The sequence below is a fragment of the Natrix helvetica genome (assembly GCF_964273705.1).
Source record: "Natrix helvetica genome assembly, chromosome: 1".
NCBI lineage: Eukaryota > Metazoa > Chordata > Lepidosauria > Squamata > Natricidae > Natrix > Natrix helvetica.
Genome location: NC_138548.1, coordinates 280,262,829 through 280,286,107, shown reverse-complemented (window position 1 = coordinate 280,286,107; position 23,279 = coordinate 280,262,829). Strand labels below are relative to the sequence as shown.

The 23,279-nt window shown below is 37.7% G+C and overlaps 1 protein-coding gene across 1 annotated transcript; it reads left to right on the top strand.

The window, feature by feature from the left end:
• Positions 1–1,334: 1,334 nt before the first annotated feature.
• CXCL14 (C-X-C motif chemokine ligand 14) lies at positions 1,335–16,218 on the top strand. Its single transcript, XM_081934996.1, has 4 exons — positions 1,335–1,675; positions 2,582–2,687; positions 9,584–9,694; positions 15,140–16,218. Exons 1-4 carry the CDS (start codon positions 1,612–1,614, stop codon positions 15,153–15,155), a joined length of 297 nt encoding a protein of 98 aa, XP_081791122.1. The 5' UTR covers positions 1,335–1,611; the 3' UTR covers positions 15,156–16,218.
• The last annotated feature ends 7,061 nt before the right edge of the window (positions 16,219–23,279 follow it).

The window sequence follows — 23,279 nt, the reverse complement described above, 5'->3', positions numbered from 1 at the left end:
ATTTGTCATGAATCTCTTAGGGAACCTCAGCAAATTCTTGTGGAACCGCATCCAGCTCTTGAGGAGCACAGTTTGAAATATCTTGGCAAAGAGTATAAGTGATCATCAGTAACAGACCTCCGACTCACAATGTAAGGCAGTCTCTGACTGGAGGTGGGCAGACTTTCTTGCCCCCTTCATACAGTCCCATGGTTTGCGCCAACTCTAACCAGTAGACATTAAATCTTCAGTGTGCTTCCTACAAAAATGACATCATCTAGATGTCGAAGACTGGAGAAACATATGCTTTCAATCCACCCCCCCACCGCCACCCCAATGACGTGATAAAGTGTTTACACATAGGGAGATATTTCATAGGGATGGCTTGCTGGTGGAATTCCATTTCTAATAACCACTGAAATTAGTCTCATGTTAGCATAAATAAAACAGACAGAAATCCTGCACCAAATTCATTCATTCATCTAATTCAACATGACTCCATCAAATCAAGCTTGATTACTGAAGAGTTGATTCTTGGCACAAGAATGGAAATGGTTTTTCCAATGCCTTCTTTCTAGGGTGTGTGTGTGGTGTTTTTTTGTTTTTTTTTTTCAATTTCCCAATTCAGCTCTGAGATTTTCTGGTGATCTCCCACAAAAGGTTAGATTGTTCTAGATTGTAGGTTGTCATCAGCCAAGTCTGTTCAGTGTTGTTCCTGCCCCCAATTTTAGCGGCAGTCATTATACAGTGATAATGCATTGCAGAATATGCAATACAGTATGCTTAGATTTCAGTGTGTAGCAGAAAATGCAGGGCCCAGAGCTGCACTCTTTAAAAGGTGAAATGCCAACTAATTCACTATCCTCTCTGAAAGGAAGCAGGTTATCTGCAAAACTTTGAAATATTTCCTAACAATCAAAGCATCAATGTTATTCTGTGCTAAATTCTGGGAGCTGCCATTCACACTTCAATCCTATACTGTTAGGATCACTTGTATTCTGCACTCTCTCCAGCTCTGTGTGAGGTTAATGCTATCCTTTCCTCCAGTTTTATCCTCAATAGGAGCCTTGTGAGGTGCATTGACCTGAGAGCCAATGAGTTTCCCAAGAGTTTCAGCTAAAGGGAGTTTTCTGACAGATTGCACCCCGGGTTTCTTTGGGGAGAGAAGGTGGAGAGGGGGGAGGCTTTTCACCCCGTCTTTCTCACCTTCATATTCTCTCCTTACATTATGAGACCCACGAAGATACTTCGCTGCCTTAAGCAGAATCAGCTATTTTTGCTCGCCGTAAGTCCCTCCCTTTGGAGGGGGGAATTGCGAAATTGTTGAAAGTAACTGAGTCTATCTGCATATTAATGAGTCAGAGGAAAAGGGCAGCAGGAGCTGTTTTAAAAGAGGAGGAAAGCCTCCGTGCTCAGGCAGAGAGGAGCTGAAACTGGCGGGACGTGCAGGAAGAGACACAACAGAAACCAGGAGAGGAAAGCCGGACGAGTCAGTCACGATCCGTCCTTTGGCCTGGCATCCCTCAAACACCATCTGACCCCTTCTATCTGAACAATCCCGGGGGCAAAGAGAAAGCAGGTTAACCCAGTGAGACCTAAGTGAACCCATTTCTAGGCTCTTCAGGTCTTACTATGAAGCTTTTGACCGCAGTTCTCCTCATATTGGTCCTTGTAATCTGCTTTACCAGCGTAGAAGGTAAGTTACAGGTTCCTCACTAACCACCGTCTCTCTCACTCACTCTGGCATTTTTTCCCTTTCATCCTTCACCGAAACAGCAGACTGAAATACAATTGTGGTCCTTGGAAGGATTTAGAAAAAGAAAAATGACAAGAGACCCCAGAATATAGGTTTGCAAAAATGAGAAATTTTTGCAAAGCTCCCATGAAAAGCCATGCGTAGCCCTGGTTGGCATTTAATTTTTCAGCCAAAGTTTACTTCTTGGAATGATCAGCTTTAAAGGGTGAACTCATTCAAGGTTTTGCACAGTGGAAAAAGTGAACAGAACTCAAACAGGTGCAGGTATCAATAATTTTTTTAACATTTTGGTTTTGTTGGAAGGCTTGAATTGCTTGTGGTTAAATTTCTCTTTGGCCCAGCTTGATACTGTGTTATTTTTTTGAAGTTTGTAGAGTGTAAAATGATGAATTTGGAATGCTCTTGGCATACTCTTTTAATATTTATCAAAAGGAAAGAAATTAACACCCATGAAAGTCATTGGTCATATTGTTTATTTTCCTTAAGCTTTTCTTTGTCATTAAATTTCAACACAGCAGGTGCGGAAGTAATAAGATGGGGTTGTCACATGGCTTGTTATACAGAAAGGTTGCAATCCAGTGGATTTACTTGGGAGTTAGCCCTACTAGGTCTAATAGATCTAATTTCTGTATATAAAGAGAGACATTCACACATCTTCCGTCTACTTCAACTGAATGTAAACTGCTTAAGCATATGAAGGATTGAAGCCTTGATATAAAAATGTTTACAAATATAGCACTTGTTTTTTAAAGTGAAACTATAAACAAATCAGATGTTTCTGTAGATTTTAAAATAATATTTGAACTTAGTCCATACACAAATGGACACATACGTTTTGTCTTATAGGATCAAAATGCAAATGCTTAAGAAAGGGTCCGAAAATAAGATTATCTGATATTCAGAAACTTGAAGAGCGGCCAAAATATCCATATTGCAAGGAACGAATGATCATGTAAGTTTTTTTAAGAAATGGTGTTATATCAAAATCTAATTTAAGTCTGCTTTTCTGCAAATGTTAAAATGATTAAAATAATCTGTTTATTACAGAAGCATATCATATTTAGTGTAGCAAAATAGCTGGAAACTTGTTTTTTCTCTTACGTTTAGGAAACATTGTTAATTTATTAAGTGTAAACTAAAAATGCAATATGAAGTTAGAAATGCAATAAATCTTTTCAGTTGTTTATATGCCTGTACTTATTTATTTGTGTATGTGTGGGCATTAGAGTTTCCATACTCTGAATCTTAATCTTCACAGAAGCAATTAACGCAAAATCTTTATTATAAAATGCTGCAAGACAGTGCAACTATTTCAATCCCATTCTCTTAAGTGACTAAAAACCTTTAACTGTAATGTAATACCGAGTATATTTATTTTTTAGTCCATTAAGCTCAGTGAGATGTACTGCTACTAAACATTTGCACTATACATAAGGAATATCTCTTAGCTGAGTAAAGCTGCTGATTTCAGTACCCCAAATCACTTCTACCACTTTGGGAATTTGTGCTAAATAGCATCACTTGCAAAGTCATTGTTAATCATGCCAACTTTATATAATACTCACTCCTCACCCCTTTGACTTCCATATCAAAAACATGCTAATGAAATCTTCCTTTAAAAAAATCCCGCATAGAACTTTTTGTATGGGCTCGAAAACCCACTTAAGTAACAAATGTAAATGAACTGGTCCTACTTTTTTAAAAAAGGATAGTTTTAGTACATCACAGCTCACTCTCCTCTGTGTCAACTGATGCAAGAAACAGAACACTTCTGCATTGCAATATTTCCTTTTCTTCCAAGTGATAAATCAAATATGAGAGATGGAGGAAAGTAGCAATAGCTACTTTCACATCACATAACATCTTTCTTGTGGTGTATTTCAGTAGTAGACTCCCCCCCCCACTTGAAAATGTTTACTAGCTAAAGTACATAATGCCAAATATCCAGTGGCTTCTTTCATTTTAGACGTGCACCACAATGATATAACTCAGGACATCATAGATATTAGTTTGAAAAAGTTGGCAGAAGTTGGGGAAAAGGCTCTCTTGTAGAATTAAGATTCACCTGCTTCATCACACTTTGAGGAAAGGAAGTGTCCAGAATGATGTTTTTTCCATACTGGATACTACCATATAAAAAACAGCTTCCACAGTAAAGATATTAAAAAGAGTCATTGCCTGCTCACTTTTATCACTCTCTTGTGACTCCTCATTGAAACGATGAGTGATCTATGAACCGAAAGACACAGCTTATCTCACTATTGTGTTGGAATGATGGCAAAAGCAAACACTATTCCACTTCTTAAGAAATATTTTTTCCCACAGTCATTTTTAAAAAAAACAATCACATTGATTCTTTTGCTCTAGCAAAAGAAGAGAACAAATTTGTCCCAGGAAACAATGTTCTGTAAGCCAAGAGGGATTTTATTTTTCATTGTCATTGTTTGAAAACTCCAAACAACACTCTCTGATGCTTCCTTTTAGTTTGCCTTTGGAACCAGTTGAATTTCTTTGCTTGATTTAATTGCTGGTAATTTCAGATTTTTCATATTGATAACTCCAAATGTTTCTCAGGCAGACCCATATATTACATGTGGTTCCAAATTTATTAATCTTTAAGGCTTAAAAAAATACTGAAGTATGAAGAAAGACAAACATAAAAAAGAGTCTTAAGATTTTCTTTCACTGAACTTTTTCTTTCTGAACCCTTCTGGTTAGATATACAAATATTTTCTAAGGCTAAATCTGTTGAAGAGTGGGAAAATGGATGAATTCAACACCAATACAACTAACTTACAATAATAATTAAACATTTCATAAGATACTCAGAATGTAAACATTCAAAGAAATATACTAATTTGTAGTCTGCTTATTAACTGACTTCTGTAGCAGAAATAAACTGAGCTCCTGCATCCATAAGAGTTATTTAAAATGGTGCTTTTATCATTTCTGACATCTTATTTAACTTATCTGCATTGTTCTTCATTTCACATGCATTTTCTATAATGTGCCCATCCACTCTTACCAGGACCGAAATAAGAATTAACAGATGTTCATTTTTTAAAATAAATTGGCTTTGCACTCTGTTTTATTATAATCTATTAGGATCATTCCTAAAATTAATTTTGGAACTGGCATATAGACACATACACTTCATCACAGTTCAAAGTTCAGAGATGGGTGATATCTGGATTATTCATGCGCTGTGCATCAAACCCCTTTACCTCTGTGCTCATTCAATGAACATGAAGCACTTCTGCACACGGCTATAACCAGAGTGAGAGGAGGAAAAAAGCTAAAATGTTGAGATTTTAGAGGATAATGCATGCCTATAGAGATTTATGCAAAATCAAGAAATTAAAAATAGAATTGCGGTGGATTGCTAATGCATTGTTTCTTTGCAAGCAATATCAAATTGTTTAATATACACCATAAAAATATTTATTATAGCAGGGAAGAATGTGCCTTGTCAAAACAATTTCTTCCACTCTTTGCACTCGGTCTGGTATATATGGCTGTTAAATAAGTTGATCATCAATATTCAAGATAGTTCATAACAATCAAATTATATATTCAGTCATTTGGAAGTAAATCCCTTCAATTCATAATTTCTCAGTAAATTTGAAGGAATTCAAACACAGCAGATTCAATATTTTCTGATATATTATTTGTTTAAAATAATATTTGCCCAAAATTGTAGTTGAAGCTTTGTAATAATAATAATAATAATAATAATAATAATAATAATAATAATAATAATAATAATAATAATAATAATAATACATTACATCCATAAAACAAAATGAAGCTAGGGCATAAATTTGATTCACCTGAATAAAAAAGCCAAAGTGAAAATCAGTTTTATGGCAGGAGAGTAGGTCAATAAAATAAATAGCTAAGTGCATAGAGAATCTTTTCCTACCAAAAACAGGTCTTTGCATAAATTAATCCAATAGCATAGGCTTCTGGGAAGAATATTAACCCTATAACTTTAGGCTGAATCTAGCATGTTGTTTCACAATTCCTTTTACCAAAATTGTAGAATTCAGAGTATGTTCTCTCTGAACTTGATCCTATAGTAGCCTTTCCTTAATCTATCCCCCCACCCCCGAAATGCTGCAATTTTCCTTTCACAAATTCCCAGCCACCAGGAATAGTCTGGGAATTACAACCATCTGAAGAGTAGCAGCTTAGGGATATTTTTTGTGGCTGTTTTAAACATCCTGTGTTTATTGAGAAAAAAAACAAAAACAGGGATATATCTATGCATAACTGTTCAAATCTGCAATACACAGGGGTGATGATCAACTGAGAGTTAATGAACATGGATATGGGATAGGGAGAAGGGAGGGGAGTGGAATTTCAGAACTGCCTTGCCCTGAGGCTATATACCCAGCCTTTGTGGGCAAGAGAGTTGAGAATCTGTGCTCCAGACATCACTATGATAATATGATAGTAAGTATATGATAAATGCAACATTATATCTGAAGACCAGTTGCAAAAATGTAATGCATCCATCCAATGCATCTATGGCCAATAATCTTAAAGCAATATTCAAATGTACTATCTGCATAAATTGACTTACTCCGTTGCTAATACACAGCAATGGTAATCACACAAAAAACTGGCACTTAGAAATAACAGAATCAGGGGTAAAATTCAGCAGGTTCTGACAGGTTCTGGAGAATCGGTAGTGGAAATTTTGAGTAGTTCGTAGAACTGGCAAATACCACCTCTGACTGGCCCCAGAGTGGGGCTGGAATGGAGATTTTGCAGTACCCTTCCCCTGCCATGCCCACCAAGCCACGCCCACAGAACCAGTAGTAAAAAAAAATGAATTTCACCACTGAACAGAAATATATTATAGAAGAAGCTATATAAAATTTTGATAAATAGGGCCAGTGCAAAAATGTGTGTCCTACAAACTCTGCTTCACAAGGGTCATGCAATCTCCCAACAATAGAAAGTTGTCTTTAGAAATTCTCAGAAAGAAAGAAAAAATGGCTCTCTGAAACAGCGATTCATTGTTAGTATGGACTCCTCAAGAGCTTAGTGTGAAATTTTGGATGGCTTGGCCATCCAGGATTGGGGAGGGGGGGGACGATGACTACCTTTTATGAGAAATAAACTCAGAAGATAGCTTCATGGACAGGAAGGGAGGGTGTCCTCCTCTTGCTCCCCCTCCGTATTCCCCAAATATCAGCTTTCATTTGAAAATCATGAAAGGCCTGTTCCAACTGCTTCTGTGGTCCAGTGTGCCAGTGACCTCCTTTTTCTGACAGGTCCTGAGAAATGTTCAAACTTCCAGAAGGTATGGAGGTAGCTCTTTCCCAGTCCGCCTGCATAGACAGTTATGTCTCCATTACATCAGTGACCCGAAGCTGACAAAGGGTTCAGAAACGTGCATCAGCATAACAAAAGCAGTGCGAGGCTTTCCTGCCTGAACATTGGCTGCCAAGGACTCGTCTGGGCTGCCTGATGGGAAAACCAAACAACAGTGTGCTCTCACAAACAAAATGCCAGTAGAAGTGGGATGTTGGAAGGCTAGCAGAAAAACAACCAAAAGCTTTTTTAGGATGGGGATAAGGGAGCTGTGAATGCCAGACTTTTAGAAGCTCGGCCAGATCTGGCAGTCAAAGGGAAAAGGCAGAAGTTCTGAGGTAGAAATATAACTGAAATGCCTATTAGAGAACATTTTCCCTGTTTGCTAAAAACAGCAAAAAAAAAAAACTCTCACAATTAAGCCTCTGAGCATGCAGTCTTAAGATCCCTTCTATTTTTTTTTCTATTTTTCATAAGACAAAAACACTTTTTAAAAAATTAGATCATCCTAAAACTTAGTTGCCTACCAGGCTGGTACATTTTGTTTTTCTTTCTGTTTCTAGTTTTCTCTTCTTCTCTGTTGCAATGTAAACCTTGTCTAAAAAGAATTATTTTGAATAGGATGTATAAGGTTGCAATCTCAAACTAAATTCAACAAGACTTCAGCATTGAAAATGTTAGGACTGTTAATGCTTTTATATGTTAACTCAATGTCATTGTATAGAGTGGATAGATGATAGATAGATAGATAGATAGATAGATAGATAGATAGATAGATAGATAGATAGATAGATAGATAGATAGATGATAGATAGATAGATAGATGATAGATAGATAGATAGATAGATGATAGATAGATAGATAGATATAGACAGACAGACAGACAGACAGACAGACAGACAGACAAATTTCCTATAACAAGTAATTTAAATCATAATCAGAGAGAAAAATATTGTAAAATTTACTCTATCAGGACTTGTCAAGATATGTCTGTCCTAAAGGCATTCATGTGATATGTGAATACAATCAATCCCTAGACTGATTAATTCTAGTTCATTGAATAACCATGATTACTAATTTCAGGCAACATGCTAATCTATAAACCAAAGATTATAAGATACAAAGAATGAGATAATATTGCTCACTATGCGTAATGGAACAAAATGACTTTATGTGATATGCAGTATGAGCTATGTTACTATCACTCATGAATAAGAAGCTCGGCAGTTGTTATTTTTACAAGCACAACTGAAACATTCTATGTGTGTATATGTGTACATATACACACAGACATAAAGGGCTGGGATTCATGTAAGTTAATAACTACCGGTAAGCTACCGTTTCTGTGAGTGTGGTTTGGTGGGAATGCCATAGCTTGGTGGGTGTCACTTGGTTAGTGTTAAATGATTGTTTGGTATGGTTATGTTGTTCTAACATTTTACACAAATTTAGAAAAGAAAGGGGGCCAAGAGGAATGAGGCCATAGTGCACCAAAGAAATCCATTAGAGGATAAGTAGGCATTTGGTGTGACAGAAAAAAAACACACAAGAACTAGAGTTGCAAATATTGTCAAGGTGGTTGCTACGGCAAAGATTAGGAATGTTATAGTAGCTTTTATCACTTTAAAGTTATGCTGGCATCTGAGAGCTGCAGATTTCTGAAAAATCTTCTGGTTCTTAGGAAGTTTCATTATATAGAACAGGAAGATACATATATACAATTTTCCATTTCTGACCTCTGAATATGGGAAATGTTATTTACATGCATCAAAAATGAATGTAATGCATAGGAGAGCATAAAAATAGATTTTTGGGGTATAAAATAGATCCACCTAGTATCTGAATCTTGCCAAGAGTGATCCACGCTGCTTTAGAGATTTGTTTTTTTTTCTCTATCATTTAACAATTTGTTTAGTTAAGAGCTTGATTGCCAGAAGGATGAACCAAGCACATCCAGACTTTCTATTCTCCCAACTCCAATTCTCTAACAGAATTTTAACAGCAGTAATGCAGATGACACAGCAGTCTGTTTACCAGTGAATGAACTGTGACTTACTTGAAGTGGAAGGTTCTGCCTAATACCAACATCGCATGCAACAATGCAATAAAGGTTTCAGGTGTGGAGAGAAAAATAGAACATGTGCAGCCATTACACAAAATAGCTCTTAAGAGGGTAATGAACTACTGTCATTTTCCAGATGTCCCAATACTACATACATCACAACAGTCCCAGCCAATATGGTCAATAATAAAGGATGTTTTGAGAAATCTAGATTAGCAACACCTGGAAAGACAGTTTGCCTAATGCTTATAGTAGAAAGAGATAGTTAACTAATTATGGTTGTCCAAAGGAGCTTTTTTCAAGAGGCAACTGGACTTTCTGGTTTTTCTGAAGATATTTCACTTCTCATTCAAGAAGCTTCTTCAGCTGAAGAATGAGAAACTAATTATGGTGTTAACAAATCTTGTTTGTTAAAATTGTAGGAGCCACTCCATACTGTACTCACAAATTGGTTTTTATTTCAGAGTCACAATGAAGTCACGATTCCGAGGTGGCCATCAATACTGCTTGCATCCTAAACTCCCAAGTACAAAAAGATTACTTAAGTGGTATACAATATGGAAAGAAAAAGAAAGGTGGGTAATTGATTATATACAGGTGAGGTCAATCATATAGCATTATTATAACAAGAGGGCTTTCTTGTTAATCAAATTTGCTTATTGAAAAAAAAGATGTCTCTGACATATGTCTGATTCAGTATTACCGTGACAAGCATGCTAGGTGTCACTCTGTAGATATAAGCTCAATCTAACTTGAAAAAACGTATCCTATTGAAAGAGTGTAATACATTAAATGACAGATTAATGTATCTATATTTCTGCTGAGGTAGGTTTTCTTTAGAAAGCCAATTATATCTAGGCTAGAAACTGTGGGAGACCATGAGTTCTACTGCTGCCTTAGATCCAAAACCAGTTGGGTTATCTTAGGCCCATCACTCCCCCACCCGTCAACTGGAGCAAGGAAGCAATGGCAAACCACATCTGAAAAACCTTGCCAAGAAAACTGAGGGACTACTCCTGGAGTCACCTGGAGTCAAAACTGACTCAAAAACATACCCACACAAACAAAAAGCTTCTGCTTAAGCCTGGAGCCAGTGTGTTACCTACCTTCTTACTGACTAATATGCCACTCCAAATTTTAATTATTACTTAAATCCAACAACAATTTATGATAAAGTGTTAATATAAGGATGATCACTAATATTTTAGTCATGTTTTATGCATGCAAGATGAAACATAAATTATGCTTGTCTTTTCCTTGTGTGTGTGTGTGTGTGTGTGTGTGTAATAAGTGGTCAATGTGTAGGGAATGAGCAGGAAGCAATGTTTATTATTTTTCAGAAGCCGTTGCAAATGCAATGCATTCTGCATTTCTACTTCTGCTACATAATTCTGTTTCACAAGACTAGTTTTACTACTCTCTTGCAGTGGGTGCAGGGGAGGATTAAACCAAAGATTAAAGAAAAAAAGAGCTCCACTCTGTTTTAATTTTTTTTGCTATCCATTACACAAATAGAGTCTCAACTTTTTTTTCCTGAGAAGACAGCCCTGGGGAGAATTTTTTTTTAAAAAAATAAAAGCCTTCTGGGAAACAGATGTCTTATCCTTTAAATTATCTTTCTTATTATGCTTGTGTGGTGAATTGAAAAAGATCCTCTGCTTATTCTTTGCTAAACTCCTTTAATAAAATCAAGTTCTAAAATTTAGCTACAACCCTGAATTAGCCTAATACTAAAATCATTTCTGATTCAATCATTTTGCTTACGGATTATATTATGCACAAAGCTCAGTCTGAATTCAAGTTAAACAGCGTGCTTCAGGAAAGATCACCTTATATCTGGAATTTCTTCACCTATAAACAAAGCTTTCACCTAATCAAATGTTTTAAAAGTCTCTCTTATAACTTAGTAATTTCAGATGTGCTGGGCTATTGTTTTCAAAGTTGCCATTCATTTCTTCCCAGATGTGTGGTCGTTGACCAGACACTTCTGATGGGCATTGATTTTGGCAAAGCATTGTGACAATATCTAAAGATACCATGAAAGTAAAAGTTAAAACATCTTCTGGATCAATCTGAACTTTATAATTCTGTTACAAAACAAATTGCTTCAGTGCTCCCAGCAACTGGTTTAGAGAAGTGCTTCCTCCACTTCATCCAGAGCCCTTTGGACTAATTGGCATAATCCTGCTAGAGGTAACATAGTTAAAATCACCAGACCTCCATCACATTTGGAATCCTGAGAGAAGCCATTTTCCTAGGGACACAAAGCTGATATTAATAGGCATATAAAGCCCCTGAACTAAGTGATTTTATAAATGCCCTCTAAAAACGCACTTCGGCAAGAACTCTCCTTCTCTCTAATTTGGAGGTGGAAATTATTTGCCCATGTGAAACATTATCAGCCTGAATATTTAAAAGGTCTGAAATTATCTTTCTTAGCTAGGATCACATAGAGGGCAGTAGAGCAATGAAAATTTAAAAGGGGATATTTTTTAATTTCCTTAATTTATCAGTTTGAAGTGGCCATTCTAATTAAAAGCATAGGTGCAGAACGTTGTTATAATATCTGGAGAAGTCACAGAACTGGGACACATAGGTGTTTTTTTAAAGTATAATATCATTTGTCCAAGGTGAAAAGGAAGTTCTGACTGATATGGATATTCATATTGGGGAAATTGTTTTATTTAATGTGATCTACCTGGTGTGCTGTTTGACCATTTTCTGCAGAGATGACATGTTTTGGCCATATCTTACACACTGTAAATAAATTTTATTTATACCTGACCAAGAACCAAGATTTGTTATGGGTTCAAAGGATAAGAAGTTTTGAATGTTCAGTCTACGTGCCTGAAATAAATAATAATAATTACAACTATATCCCTAAACATGAAGAGAAAACCTGTTTATTATACAATATACACTAAGGATTCTGTCCTTCCATTCGGCTACTGCAGAGACAGTCCATTATAACTGCAAGTACAATCTTTTAACATTAGAGTTCAGACTTTTTTGGAAAACCTTAAAGTTCTACTTTTAGAATTATGTTGCATCTAGAACCACGTCCTAATATAGAATTGTGAATTAGAATTGAGATTAGAATTGTGAGTTCTAATCCCATTTTAGGCATGAAAGCCCGCTGGGTGACTTTGGGCCAGTCCGTCTCTCTCAGCCTAACTTATCTCACAGGGTTGTTGTGGGGAAAATAAGAGGAGGATTAAATATGTTCACACCTTGAGTTATTTACGAAAAAAATAATAAAAGGATAAAAAATATAGAAGAATTCTAATATATCACTACATATATTTACTGCATCTCTGGCTTAGCAATTGGGCACCAGTACGATAAATCTTTGTCCAGCTACCCAATGTAACATAAGTATCTTTCAAAAACACCTTCCTAGGTGATATCCCCAGGATCACACAACAAAAACCCTTGTGGTTAGAGAACAAATTAAATGCCTGTTTCCCAGGTGAAAAGGCCAGAAGATTGCTTCTCTGTATAAAAGAGATGAATAGAGACTTTGGTAAACAGCTATTTCCTTCAGTATTCTGCTTCAATAAGCTTTAGCACACCTGCCCTGAGGTGAAACAGCAGAAGAAGATGAACTTCTAGGAACAAAGGGACTGCCTGATTACCTACCTAGTTCCCCTTTGATAAAAGCTCAAAATACAAGCAAAACACTGAAGGTACTATTTGGAGAATATACTCCTGTTCCCCAAAAGAGAGGAGGGGTTTTATCATCAGAAGTTGGGCAGAGCCCAACAATTAATGTTTAAATTGTATATTGGAAACTTTTGAAGGTTTTAAGGATCTGCAGGTGTCATATCTAGAAATAATCGATAATTTTAATTATAATTTTGCTGGTTTTGTAAATGGATAAATGCAACAGTGGGAGGAGTGTTGTAACAAATTTGCTGATTCTTACAATTTAGTCCCACTGATAAGGTAAATAAGCTTGCATTTATTACCACACTTTTTAAACTAATGAATAGCAAATTTTGGGTCCTTAATGGCATTTGTGGTGTGCCTTTCTGGACCAAAAGTAGTAGTTACATAGTTAGTGCTGGATTCTATCAGATATGTCACAGATTATTGATACCTGTATTGTGAAAGACCTTGGGAGACAGGGCAAAGAGATGCTGCCTAGTTAATGGTCAGACAAGATGCAACATAGCCTGCAGCTGCATAGTGGGTGGAACAAGAGCTTCAGAAGAGACCCTAAGTGTTCTGAGGGGAAATTGTACTTTCAGACTTGTAAGATTCTGTTAATATGTAGCAGGGATAAACGTGCATTGTACCTGATGGCTTACTTGAAATGTGTCATAGAATATAGTTGCCTCATTGTCACAATATGTGTGGGAACATCAAATAGGAATGGTTGACTTGGTCCCTGAAGCATAAGGTCAATTCTAAATGTGCCCCATGAGACACAAATGTAGAGTAATTCCAGCCATGAGAAAAATTAGTATATTAGCCTGTTTTGAATATCTTCTCCTCCAAATAGAGATGTGAAAAGAAAGAACAGCTGAAAAAGCAATAATCTTTACAACATTTACTCACAGCAAAGGCCTAGCATTCCAACGTTTCAACCAAATACTGATTACCTGTAGTGACCAGGCCCAGAGCTGTCTGCAGGAAGAGAATAAAGCAGCATTATGCCATTGTAACATGAGCTCTGTCCCTTCTTTATGATGTTGTGAACTCATACATGTATATAAAGAGAGTAGAACTTGCATCATATTCGTGCAACAATCCCTTGGTCATTTGGACAAAAACATCTAATCTTGCAGATGCCTCTAACTAAACCATACCTATTGTTGCCTACATGACAAATAGGGAAGGGCTGGCTGTATCATCCAGATTGCCCTTACCCTCCAGGCCCTCCTTAGAAAAAGTGAGTGGGGATTTGACATTCTCAATATAGACCTGCCAAGAGATTTGGCTGTGGGAGTGACCGGCTGGGTTAAGGACATTGTGGGAACAGAGCAAACAAATCTAAGAGACTTTTCACTATGAATTAATACAATAATATATGAAAGGAGATCTAATTCCAAACACTGAACTTGGATTCACAGCTATACTTTGTAAAATATTTGCATCTTTGTTTTATTAAACATTTTTGCCCATTCTCAGTATTTATAGGTTTCTGATCTTAAAATAAAAGCTATAAATTACAGCAATTGCCTATAAACAAGCACGCTTCTACCATTAATCAACTGCTGTTGAACCTGAAGAGTTTACTTCGAAACACATGTCAAAGCTTCTTGAAGATATTCACAAAACAGCTTCTAGATCTCTTCCTATATTAAATCTCGCATTCTGTATTTCCTAATGTATTGTTGACCAACTGTTTACATATCTTTCAAAACAGTTTAGATATGCCACGGCAAACCACAGCAATATAACAAAACTCATAATTAACCCAACATTGACAGAACACAAAATATTAGCATTGCCTTAAACATATATAGAAAGCTACTTTTATTAAACACCATTTTAAGAGGCAATATGCCACTGAATAGTACTAACTATTGAACAGTAATAGTGGGAGACAATAGTGGGAGCTGATATTGCTGTTCACAGAATCATCATATATCACTTTTCACCATCTAGTCCAGTGTTTCTCAAACTTGGCGACTTTAAGTTCTGTGGACTTCAACTCCCAGAATCCCCCAGCCAGCATAGCTGGCTGGGGAATTCTGGGAGTTGAAGTCCACAGGACTTAAATTCGCCAAGTTTGAGAAACACTGATCTAGTCCAATCCTCTACGCAATGCACAGATTTACTTCTATAGCATCCCTGGCCAATGGCCATACAAATTCTGTTTTAATGCTTCCAGCAAGTTGATTAAGTAGCATAAGATTTAGAAAGAACAGAAGATGTTAGATCTCATTTGTCCAAGAAGGCTGAGGGATCAGTGCTTTGAATTTTAGTTTACTGAAGAGCTTGTGGGGTTGTTTCACTGTTTGATCAGGCTTACTTTTATATTTCCTTCTGACTTTTTACTTTTATATTTTCAGAGTTTATGAAGAATAAGAGAGTGATGTCTAGTAGAAGAAATGGGATTGATTAATTGATGGGCATAAGAAAGATGGACAACAAAGATGACTTCTCACAAGACACAACTCAACATCTATGTTAATTATAAAGCACTTTTCTTGTTACCAAGGATCACTTTTTACATTTTATAGCTGTAAAAAAGCCACCAGATTTCATAAGTGTCTTTATATATTAGATCCTATACATGGCTCCTTTCTAGTGAAAAATATCATGAATCATAATCTTCATTTAAAATGTACTTGTATAATCGTAATTTCATAACTTCTATTCCTATGACTCGATATTGGGCTTTATAAGCTCATAAAATGAATCTTAATTTCTTAAAAACAAAATCTAGAACAGTCACTCTTTTTTAGCATGGGGAGGGCAGATTTCTAGTCCACAATAAACATTTTTGGTGTGTCCTTTTCTATGGAGTGAGAGGGGCTAAGCTAGGGATTGTTCTGTACCTTGATATCTACTGCTGTAAAATTTGGAAATAAGATTTCTCATTACAAAATTGATAAAAGCTGTTTGTTTTCTAATCCCTGCAGATGGGACAATATAAATATACTCTTTTGGTGGATAAAAATATTTCTAAAGCAGTTTAATATGGAAAAGCCACTTTTTTCTTACCTGAAGTTCTTCTAAAGTTTGCAATTTTGTGTTGTGATATCTTCAGGTATATTGTGTATGATTTCTTAAATTTGTATCTTAGAATTATCCAAAAATGTACCTTATTATTGGGAAGGGATGTTTCTGGTGGGGGAATGGACATTTAACTTTTAGTCATAAAGCAACAATCTGTTATTTCGAATGTAATCGTTTCACTGGTAAGCAGTACATTCCTCTTTATAAAAAATACAAATAACAAAACTACCTTTTCAATTGTAAATATACTATAGGACATTTCCCTATATTACCTTTCTGTATAATGTATTGTACTGCTAAATTATCATACACTATTTAAATGTTTGAAATATTTAGGGAGTTGCATGCAGATTTCATATTTCTTTCTATGACAAATGAAACTTAAGGAATAAAATACAATTTAAAGGCTGGTGGCTAATTTTCATTGGATTCAACATTTGGGGCTCTAATAAACAATTTCTGGATTAGGCTGTTGTGAACATTAAAGCTAATATCTTACTATTAATGCCACTAGAATTTGGAGAAACCCATATTCACAGAGAAGTATCTTGCATTTAAGTGCACTTACCCATATTTTTCAAAAAGCTATTCAGAACAGTAAAAAAGAATGCCATCAAATCCCAAAGATGGGATTCATATTTTTTTAAACTGTTATTTCTCTTTCATTCACTTGTTCCCTGGTTTATCTTTGCCTTTTACAACGTTTATCTAGTCACACAAAGGAACTTAATAAAATCCTCTCTTTTTTGTATTCCACATGATGCAAATACTGTATTTAGAATAGAATAGAATAATAGAGTTGGAAGGGACCCTGGAGGTCTTCTAGTCCAACCCCCTGCCTTGGCAGGAAATCCTAAACCACTTCAGACAAATGGTTATCCAATATCTTCTTTAAAACTTCCAGTGTTGGAGCATTCACAACTTCTGAAGGCAAGCTGTTCCACTGATTAATTGTTCTAACTGTCAGGAAATTTCTGCTCAGTTCTAAGTTGCTTCTCTCCTTGATTAGTTTCCATTGCTTCTTGTCCTACCCTCAAGTGCTTTGGAGAATAGCTTGACTCCCTCTTCTTTGTGGCAGTCCCTGAGATATTGAGACACTGCTATCATGTCTCTTCTTTTCCTTAAACTAAACATACCAAGTTCCTGCACCGTTCTTCATATGTTTTAGCCTTCAGTCCCTAATAATCTTCGTTGCTCTTCTCTGAACTCTTTCTAGAGTACCAACCTCTTTTTTACATTGCGGTGACCAAAACTGGATGCAATATTCCAAGCGTGGCCTTACCAAGGCATTTTAAAGTGGTATTAACACACCATGCGATCTTGATTCTGTTTATGCAGCCTAGAACTGTGTTGGCTTTTTGGGCAGCTGTTACACACTACTGGCTCATATTTAAATATTTAAATGATTGTCCACTAGTATTCCAAGATCCCTCTCAACATCATTTCACAACATCAAGTGGATAATGTACAGTTCATGTGGAGTTTCATCTCCAATAGTGGTAGTAGTAAGGCAAAAGCACACACACTTGTAACTTACAGGATCCATGTGTTCAGTGTCACACTATTCAACAGAAGACCCTCTCTGAAGCATATAGGAAGAAATAAATCTATTGGGTGTTATTAGCTTTGCTCTGCCACATACACAAGTGCTTATAAATTAAGAGGAAAGGAAGAACCCAACAGAGTAAAAGCAGTTGGGACAGCAGATGAAAGAAACCAGTGAGGAACTAAGATAAAATGAGGTTGGAATACCTGAGGACCTGCAGGCATTTATGACATAAAATTACTTTACTAACAAGAAAGTTTGGTATCAGGATAAGAACTGGCAGGGGCCTCCTAGCTTGATCAGAGTGCTAGGCTAGACTATTATTCTATCAATGAATATTGGTCTGTCCACTTTCTTCACCAACAGCCTCTCTTCACTAGGGATCCTTACAGGTCATCTGTGAGTTACAACTGTAATGGAGTCTGCCCATTATAATTGATGGTTAGGATGGCCTTTAAGTGAACTACTCCATTTAACACACACCCAATCCCTGCTCCCCACAAAGCATTCATTAAATGTGTGGGTCATTAAGTGGAACACGGAGTGCCTCCGGTGGTGAATGTTTAGTGCACCTAGTGCAGGCCCACCTGATTTGTGTCTCCCCTCACAACCTGAGATACTCACCCCCATGCTCTATTTCCTGCCCCTTGGGGTCCACGTAGCCACTTAGATCTCCTCTCTACCACATCCCCTACCACAATTGCACATACTTCTCAATGAGCTCAGGAATTTGTGGTACAGAAGGAGGACAGGCTGCTCCATTGTTAGGCCATGTGGTACAATCCCAATAAGTGCCCATGTTTCTCTGAGTAAAAAATAATACTGGCAAACTAAGACTAGCATTAGTGAAGGAAAGAAAATATTGTACAAACAGCTGTATAAAGTGTTGTATAAACATATACAGGGTTGTATAAACAGAAGCATAGAATCAAGATCACATGAAGTACTAGTACCACTTTATAAAACCCTAGTAAGATCACACCTGGACTACTGCAACCAATTTTGGTCACCACATTACCAAAAAGATATTGAGAAAAACTTCAGAAAAAGTTCAGAGAAGAGCAACTAAGATGATCAAAGTCCTGGAGACTAAAACAGATGAAGAACAGCTGCAGGCTTTAGATTTGGCTAGTCTAAAGAAAAGAAGAATTAGGGGTGACGTGATATCAGTATTCCAGTATTTGAGGAGCTTCCACAAAGAAAAGGGGGTCAACTTATTCCCCAAAGCACTAGAGGGCAAGAAACAATGGTTGGAAACTAAACAAAGAGAGAAACAACCTGGAATTAAGGAGAAACTTCCTAACAATGAGGACAAAGAGCCAGCACTAGTGAAGCTAAATGCTGGTGGAGCAAAAGCTAGCATTAGCAAGGGAAAAAACCTTCTCAGTTTTCCTTTCCTCACTAATACTAACCTTAGCTTCACCAGCATTATTTTTCATTCGTAAAAATACAGCCACTTCTGGGATTGTGCCACTGGCCCAGCAACTGAGTGGCCTGTCTTCCTTCCCCATCGCAACCTCCTGAGCTGTTCAGATCTTCGAAAAGTAAGTGTGCAATTGTGACATGGGGTGGGGTGGAACATGTGAAACCCGGTGGGGTGACGAAGGAGATTCAGTGCCTGTGGGAATTCGGAAGGGCAGAGTGTCAGGGAAATAAGCAGGTGTGTGTATGCACTGCAGAGTCTTTGCAGTTGGTCATGACAGCGAACGACCACAGAGGTTGGAGGTGATGTAACTTTGTGACTGGGTGATAAGTTGTTTTGGGGGGGCTGGGTCTGCTGTAACTTCGAACGGTCACTAAGTGACTACCTGTACTGTCATACAGTAACTGCTGTATTGGGATAATATCACAAGATAGTGAAGTGCTGTACAGAACCCAGGTTGCTGTCCAGGACTCTAAAGAAAATGTACTGTCTTCACTTATGGGAAGAATAAACAGGGAGCCAACTGATTGACCAATGAGCAATAGCAGGTCTGTTTGGCAGAAGATAAGGCTGATAGATTTGTGCTGCAAAAATCCAGGCAACCACTAGATGGCAGCAGCGAGTTACAGGAGGTCTGCTGCTAGTCAGTTTCTGAGGTTTTGCAGGTCAGGTCTTGTCATATTGTTAAGGAATAATGTAATCATCAATTTCTACAATCATCACTGTGTTTCTTCAGTTCCCTCAACCAATCCTTTTTCCTCTGGCTCATTGCTTTTATTATACCACTTGCACAGAAGCAAATAACAAGAAACAAAGTTGGCTGGTTGTAATAAGGTTCAAGAGTTTTTATTCTTCCTGACCCGACATGATGTTGGAAAGAGGCTACGCACAGGGGTAGAGGACTCTGGCCATCTGCCCATCAGCATGCTAACACTCTGGAAATTGAAGAGCGTGGGACCAAATTTGATGTGGAGGTAGAAGCTGGCAAAAGAAAGAATTTGAAAATGGGCCAGATCTGGCTTGAGGATTCAGAGAAAAACATTAAAATTGGATTATAAAGTGTTACGAAAACTGCTCATTGAGAGCTAGTCCTTAAGAACCACATCCAGCACTCAAAAGTAAAGTAATCCTCTCTCATCCCTAAACAGGCGATGGATGCCCAGCCCAGATGCCTTGGCTGTTTTGCTTTGGCATCTGGCCAAGGAAAAAGCTAGAAATTTTAGAAATAAAGGAGAAAGAATTAAGGCGATTAACCAATGTCTAAATACCCCACATTAGTACAGGAGTACCCATGCTACATTTGTCTTGTTGAGGTACTCCTCAACTTACAACCAAAATTGGAACCAGAGCTTCCGTTGCTAATCAAGGCACTCATTAAGTGAGTCACATCTATTTTGATAATATTTTTGCTGCAGTCATTAAGCAAATATTGTGGTCATTAAGTGAATCTAGTCCCCCCCCCCCTTTGACTTTGCTTGTCAGAAGCTGATTGGGTAGTTCACAAATGACAATCATGTGACCTTAGGATTCTGAAATTGTTGTAAATACATGCCAGTTGCCAAGTGCCCACATTTTGATCATGGGGGTGTTGCGATAGGGACCAAGCTCAGAGAGCACCAAGGACTCCATACTGAAAAAAGTGGTTGTTGTTTTTTCAGTACAAAGTCCTTGGTTTTCCTTGAGCTTGGTTGTTTTTTTAAATAGGTGTTTCATTATCCATCTCTCCTTTTAGAACACATTGTTTTTAAATTAATGGTCATAAGGTGAGGACTACCCGTAAAGCAGGGGTCCATTGTAACTTTGAACAGTCACTAAGTGACCAGTCATACATCAAGGACTACCTGCAACAAATATAAGCAACACATAGCAGATCTAAACTAACATATGAATATCCTGTATAGCAAGGATTTGTTCTTTCATTCTTCTTTTACAAGTCACAATTGCATTTGTAAGAGACCAAGTACTCTTGATGGTTAGAACCATTCAAGGGGCAATGGCAAGGACATTGCCCTCATTTTAACATAATTTAAGTGGTTTTCAGGACACAGGAATGATTAATATATACATTCTAAACTAGCTTACTTTATGTATAAGTTCAATGAATTGTTCCCCCCCCCCAGGAAAAATTATACAGTCCTTCAAAGCACAACAGTTTTAATAGAAAGAAGGACTAGGGGAGACATGATAGCAGTGTTCCAATATCTCAGGGGTTGCCACAAAGAAGAGGGAGTCAAACTATTTTCCAAAGCATCTGAGGGTAGAAGAAGCAGCAATGGGTGGAAACTAATCAAGAAGAGAAGCAACTTAGAACTGAGGAGAAGCTTCCTGACAGTTAGAACAATTAATCAGTGGAACAGCTTGCCTCCAGAAGTTGTGAATGCCCCAACACTGGAAGTCTTTAAGAAGATGTTGGATAGCCATTTGTCTGAAACTGTATAGGGCAGTGATGGCGAACCTTTTTTGGCTCGAGTGCCACAAGTGGGGGGAGTGCAGGGGGGTCGAGTGCGGGCGTGCCGCACCCATAATGCAATGCGCGACCCCCCCAGTGCGCATGTGCGCACAACGCGCGACCCCCCCCATTTTTACATGTTTTTTTTTTGCCCTCCCCAGGCTCCAGGGGCTTTATAGGAGCCTGGGGAGGGCGAAAAGAGCCTCCCCCGACCCCCCGGAGGCCCTCCGGAGGCTCCAGGGACTGTCCGGAAGCTTCCCTGAAGCCTTCGGAGCGCTTAAAACCACCCTCCGAGCAAACCGGAAGTAACTTCCGGTTTGCTCGGAGGGTGGTTTTAAGCGCGCCAAAGGCTTCAGGGACCATCCGAGGCTTCCCTGATGCCTTTGGAGCGCTTAAAACGACCCTCCGAGCAACCCGGAAGTCACTTCCGGTTTGCTCGGAGGGTGGCTTTAAGCGCGCCAAAGGCTTCAGGGAAGCTTCCGGACAGTCCCTGAAGCCTCCGGGGGGGGAGGCTCTTTTCGCCCTCCCCAGGCTCCTATAAAGCCTCTGGAGCCTGGGGAAGGCGAAAAATAGCTTTTAAAAAGGTGAAGTCAGCTGGCCAGCGCGCTGACAAATGGCTCCGCGTGCCACTTGTGGTACGCGTGCCATAGGTTCGCCATCACGGGTATAGGGTTTCCTGCCTAGGCAGGGGGTTGGAATAGAAGACCTCCAAGGTCCCTTCCAACTCTGATATTGTATTGTATTGTATTGTAAGTTTCCTGGAAAACATTCTCAGGTGAAACTGTAGTATTGTATTAACATCTCTTAAATCTGAAATTACAGCCAGTTTCCATCCACAGCATAGGATAGGAATGTAGACGGCTTTGCTTTTTCTCAAATCTCTATAAATAAAAACCTAATCTAAATCTCATTTATAGAGTCAACAAAAGGCAGACATAACAAAGACCAGAATAGCAAGTCTAATTACCATTAACTTGAAGAAAACCAAACTGCAAGTAGACCAACAAAACAGTCATTTTGTTAAATTATACTTTAAAAAGGTTACAGTATTTTGTGCACTCTTACTAGATATTAAATATTGCTAAAGAAATGCAACAGAAATATAATATTTAGTATTGTAACTGTAAATTCAGATAGGCAATAGGGATAAATGCTAATTCTATTTTCATATTTATTTTGGCAGTATTCTTAATGGCTTATCTTCTAACGTGATATAGGCTATCATTTCAACACTGGAAGTCTTTAACATCACTGGAAGTCTTTAAGAAGATGTTGGATAACCATTTGTCTGAAACGGTATAGGGTTTCCTGCCTAAGCAGGGGGTTGGACTAGAAGACCTCCAAGGTCCCTTCCAACTCTGCTATTGTATTATTGTATTTGATGCTCAACTGAATTAAACATTAGAGCAACAGGACTATTTGTACAAAAGAACAGTAAAGTCTCTTGCAAGTTGAAATTTACTCCTAATGGCTTCATATAGAGATTGAAGTCTTGGAAGAATTATAGACATTGTTTACCATTCCCTTCTTCTAAGATTTTTTTTATTTGTTGTTATCTTGCATCCATGATTTCCTGATCATCTCCCTTTCATTATTAACCAGGTTCAGCTGTGCTTTGGTTTTTCAAGATTAGCTAGTATTGACTGGGTACTGCTCTGATGTGCCGTCGAATAAATGGACACAAATATAATATCAGAAATTCAATGGTTTGTTTTTTTAAAAAAAGGGTGGAATCAGCTCCCAAAACTTTTTGTTACCTTAAGCTACTTTTCACATGAGAATTTTCAAAGATGATTCCAGTATCAGTCAACTTGTCTACAATTTACCAAGAGATCCATTTCTATCTCTGCGGTGTAAACAGGGGCAAAAATGTATCTGTATCATACCTGGGCCTCACCACTCAGTAGAAATCTAGAAGAAAAATATTTACTTATTATATACAGGGTATAATACATGGGGAGTTTGTTTGCCTTTCTTTTTGTTTTAAAATTCCAGGGATAGTAACCTCAACAGGCCGGATCTACAGAAGTAAGAAAGAAGGGAGCTCAAACA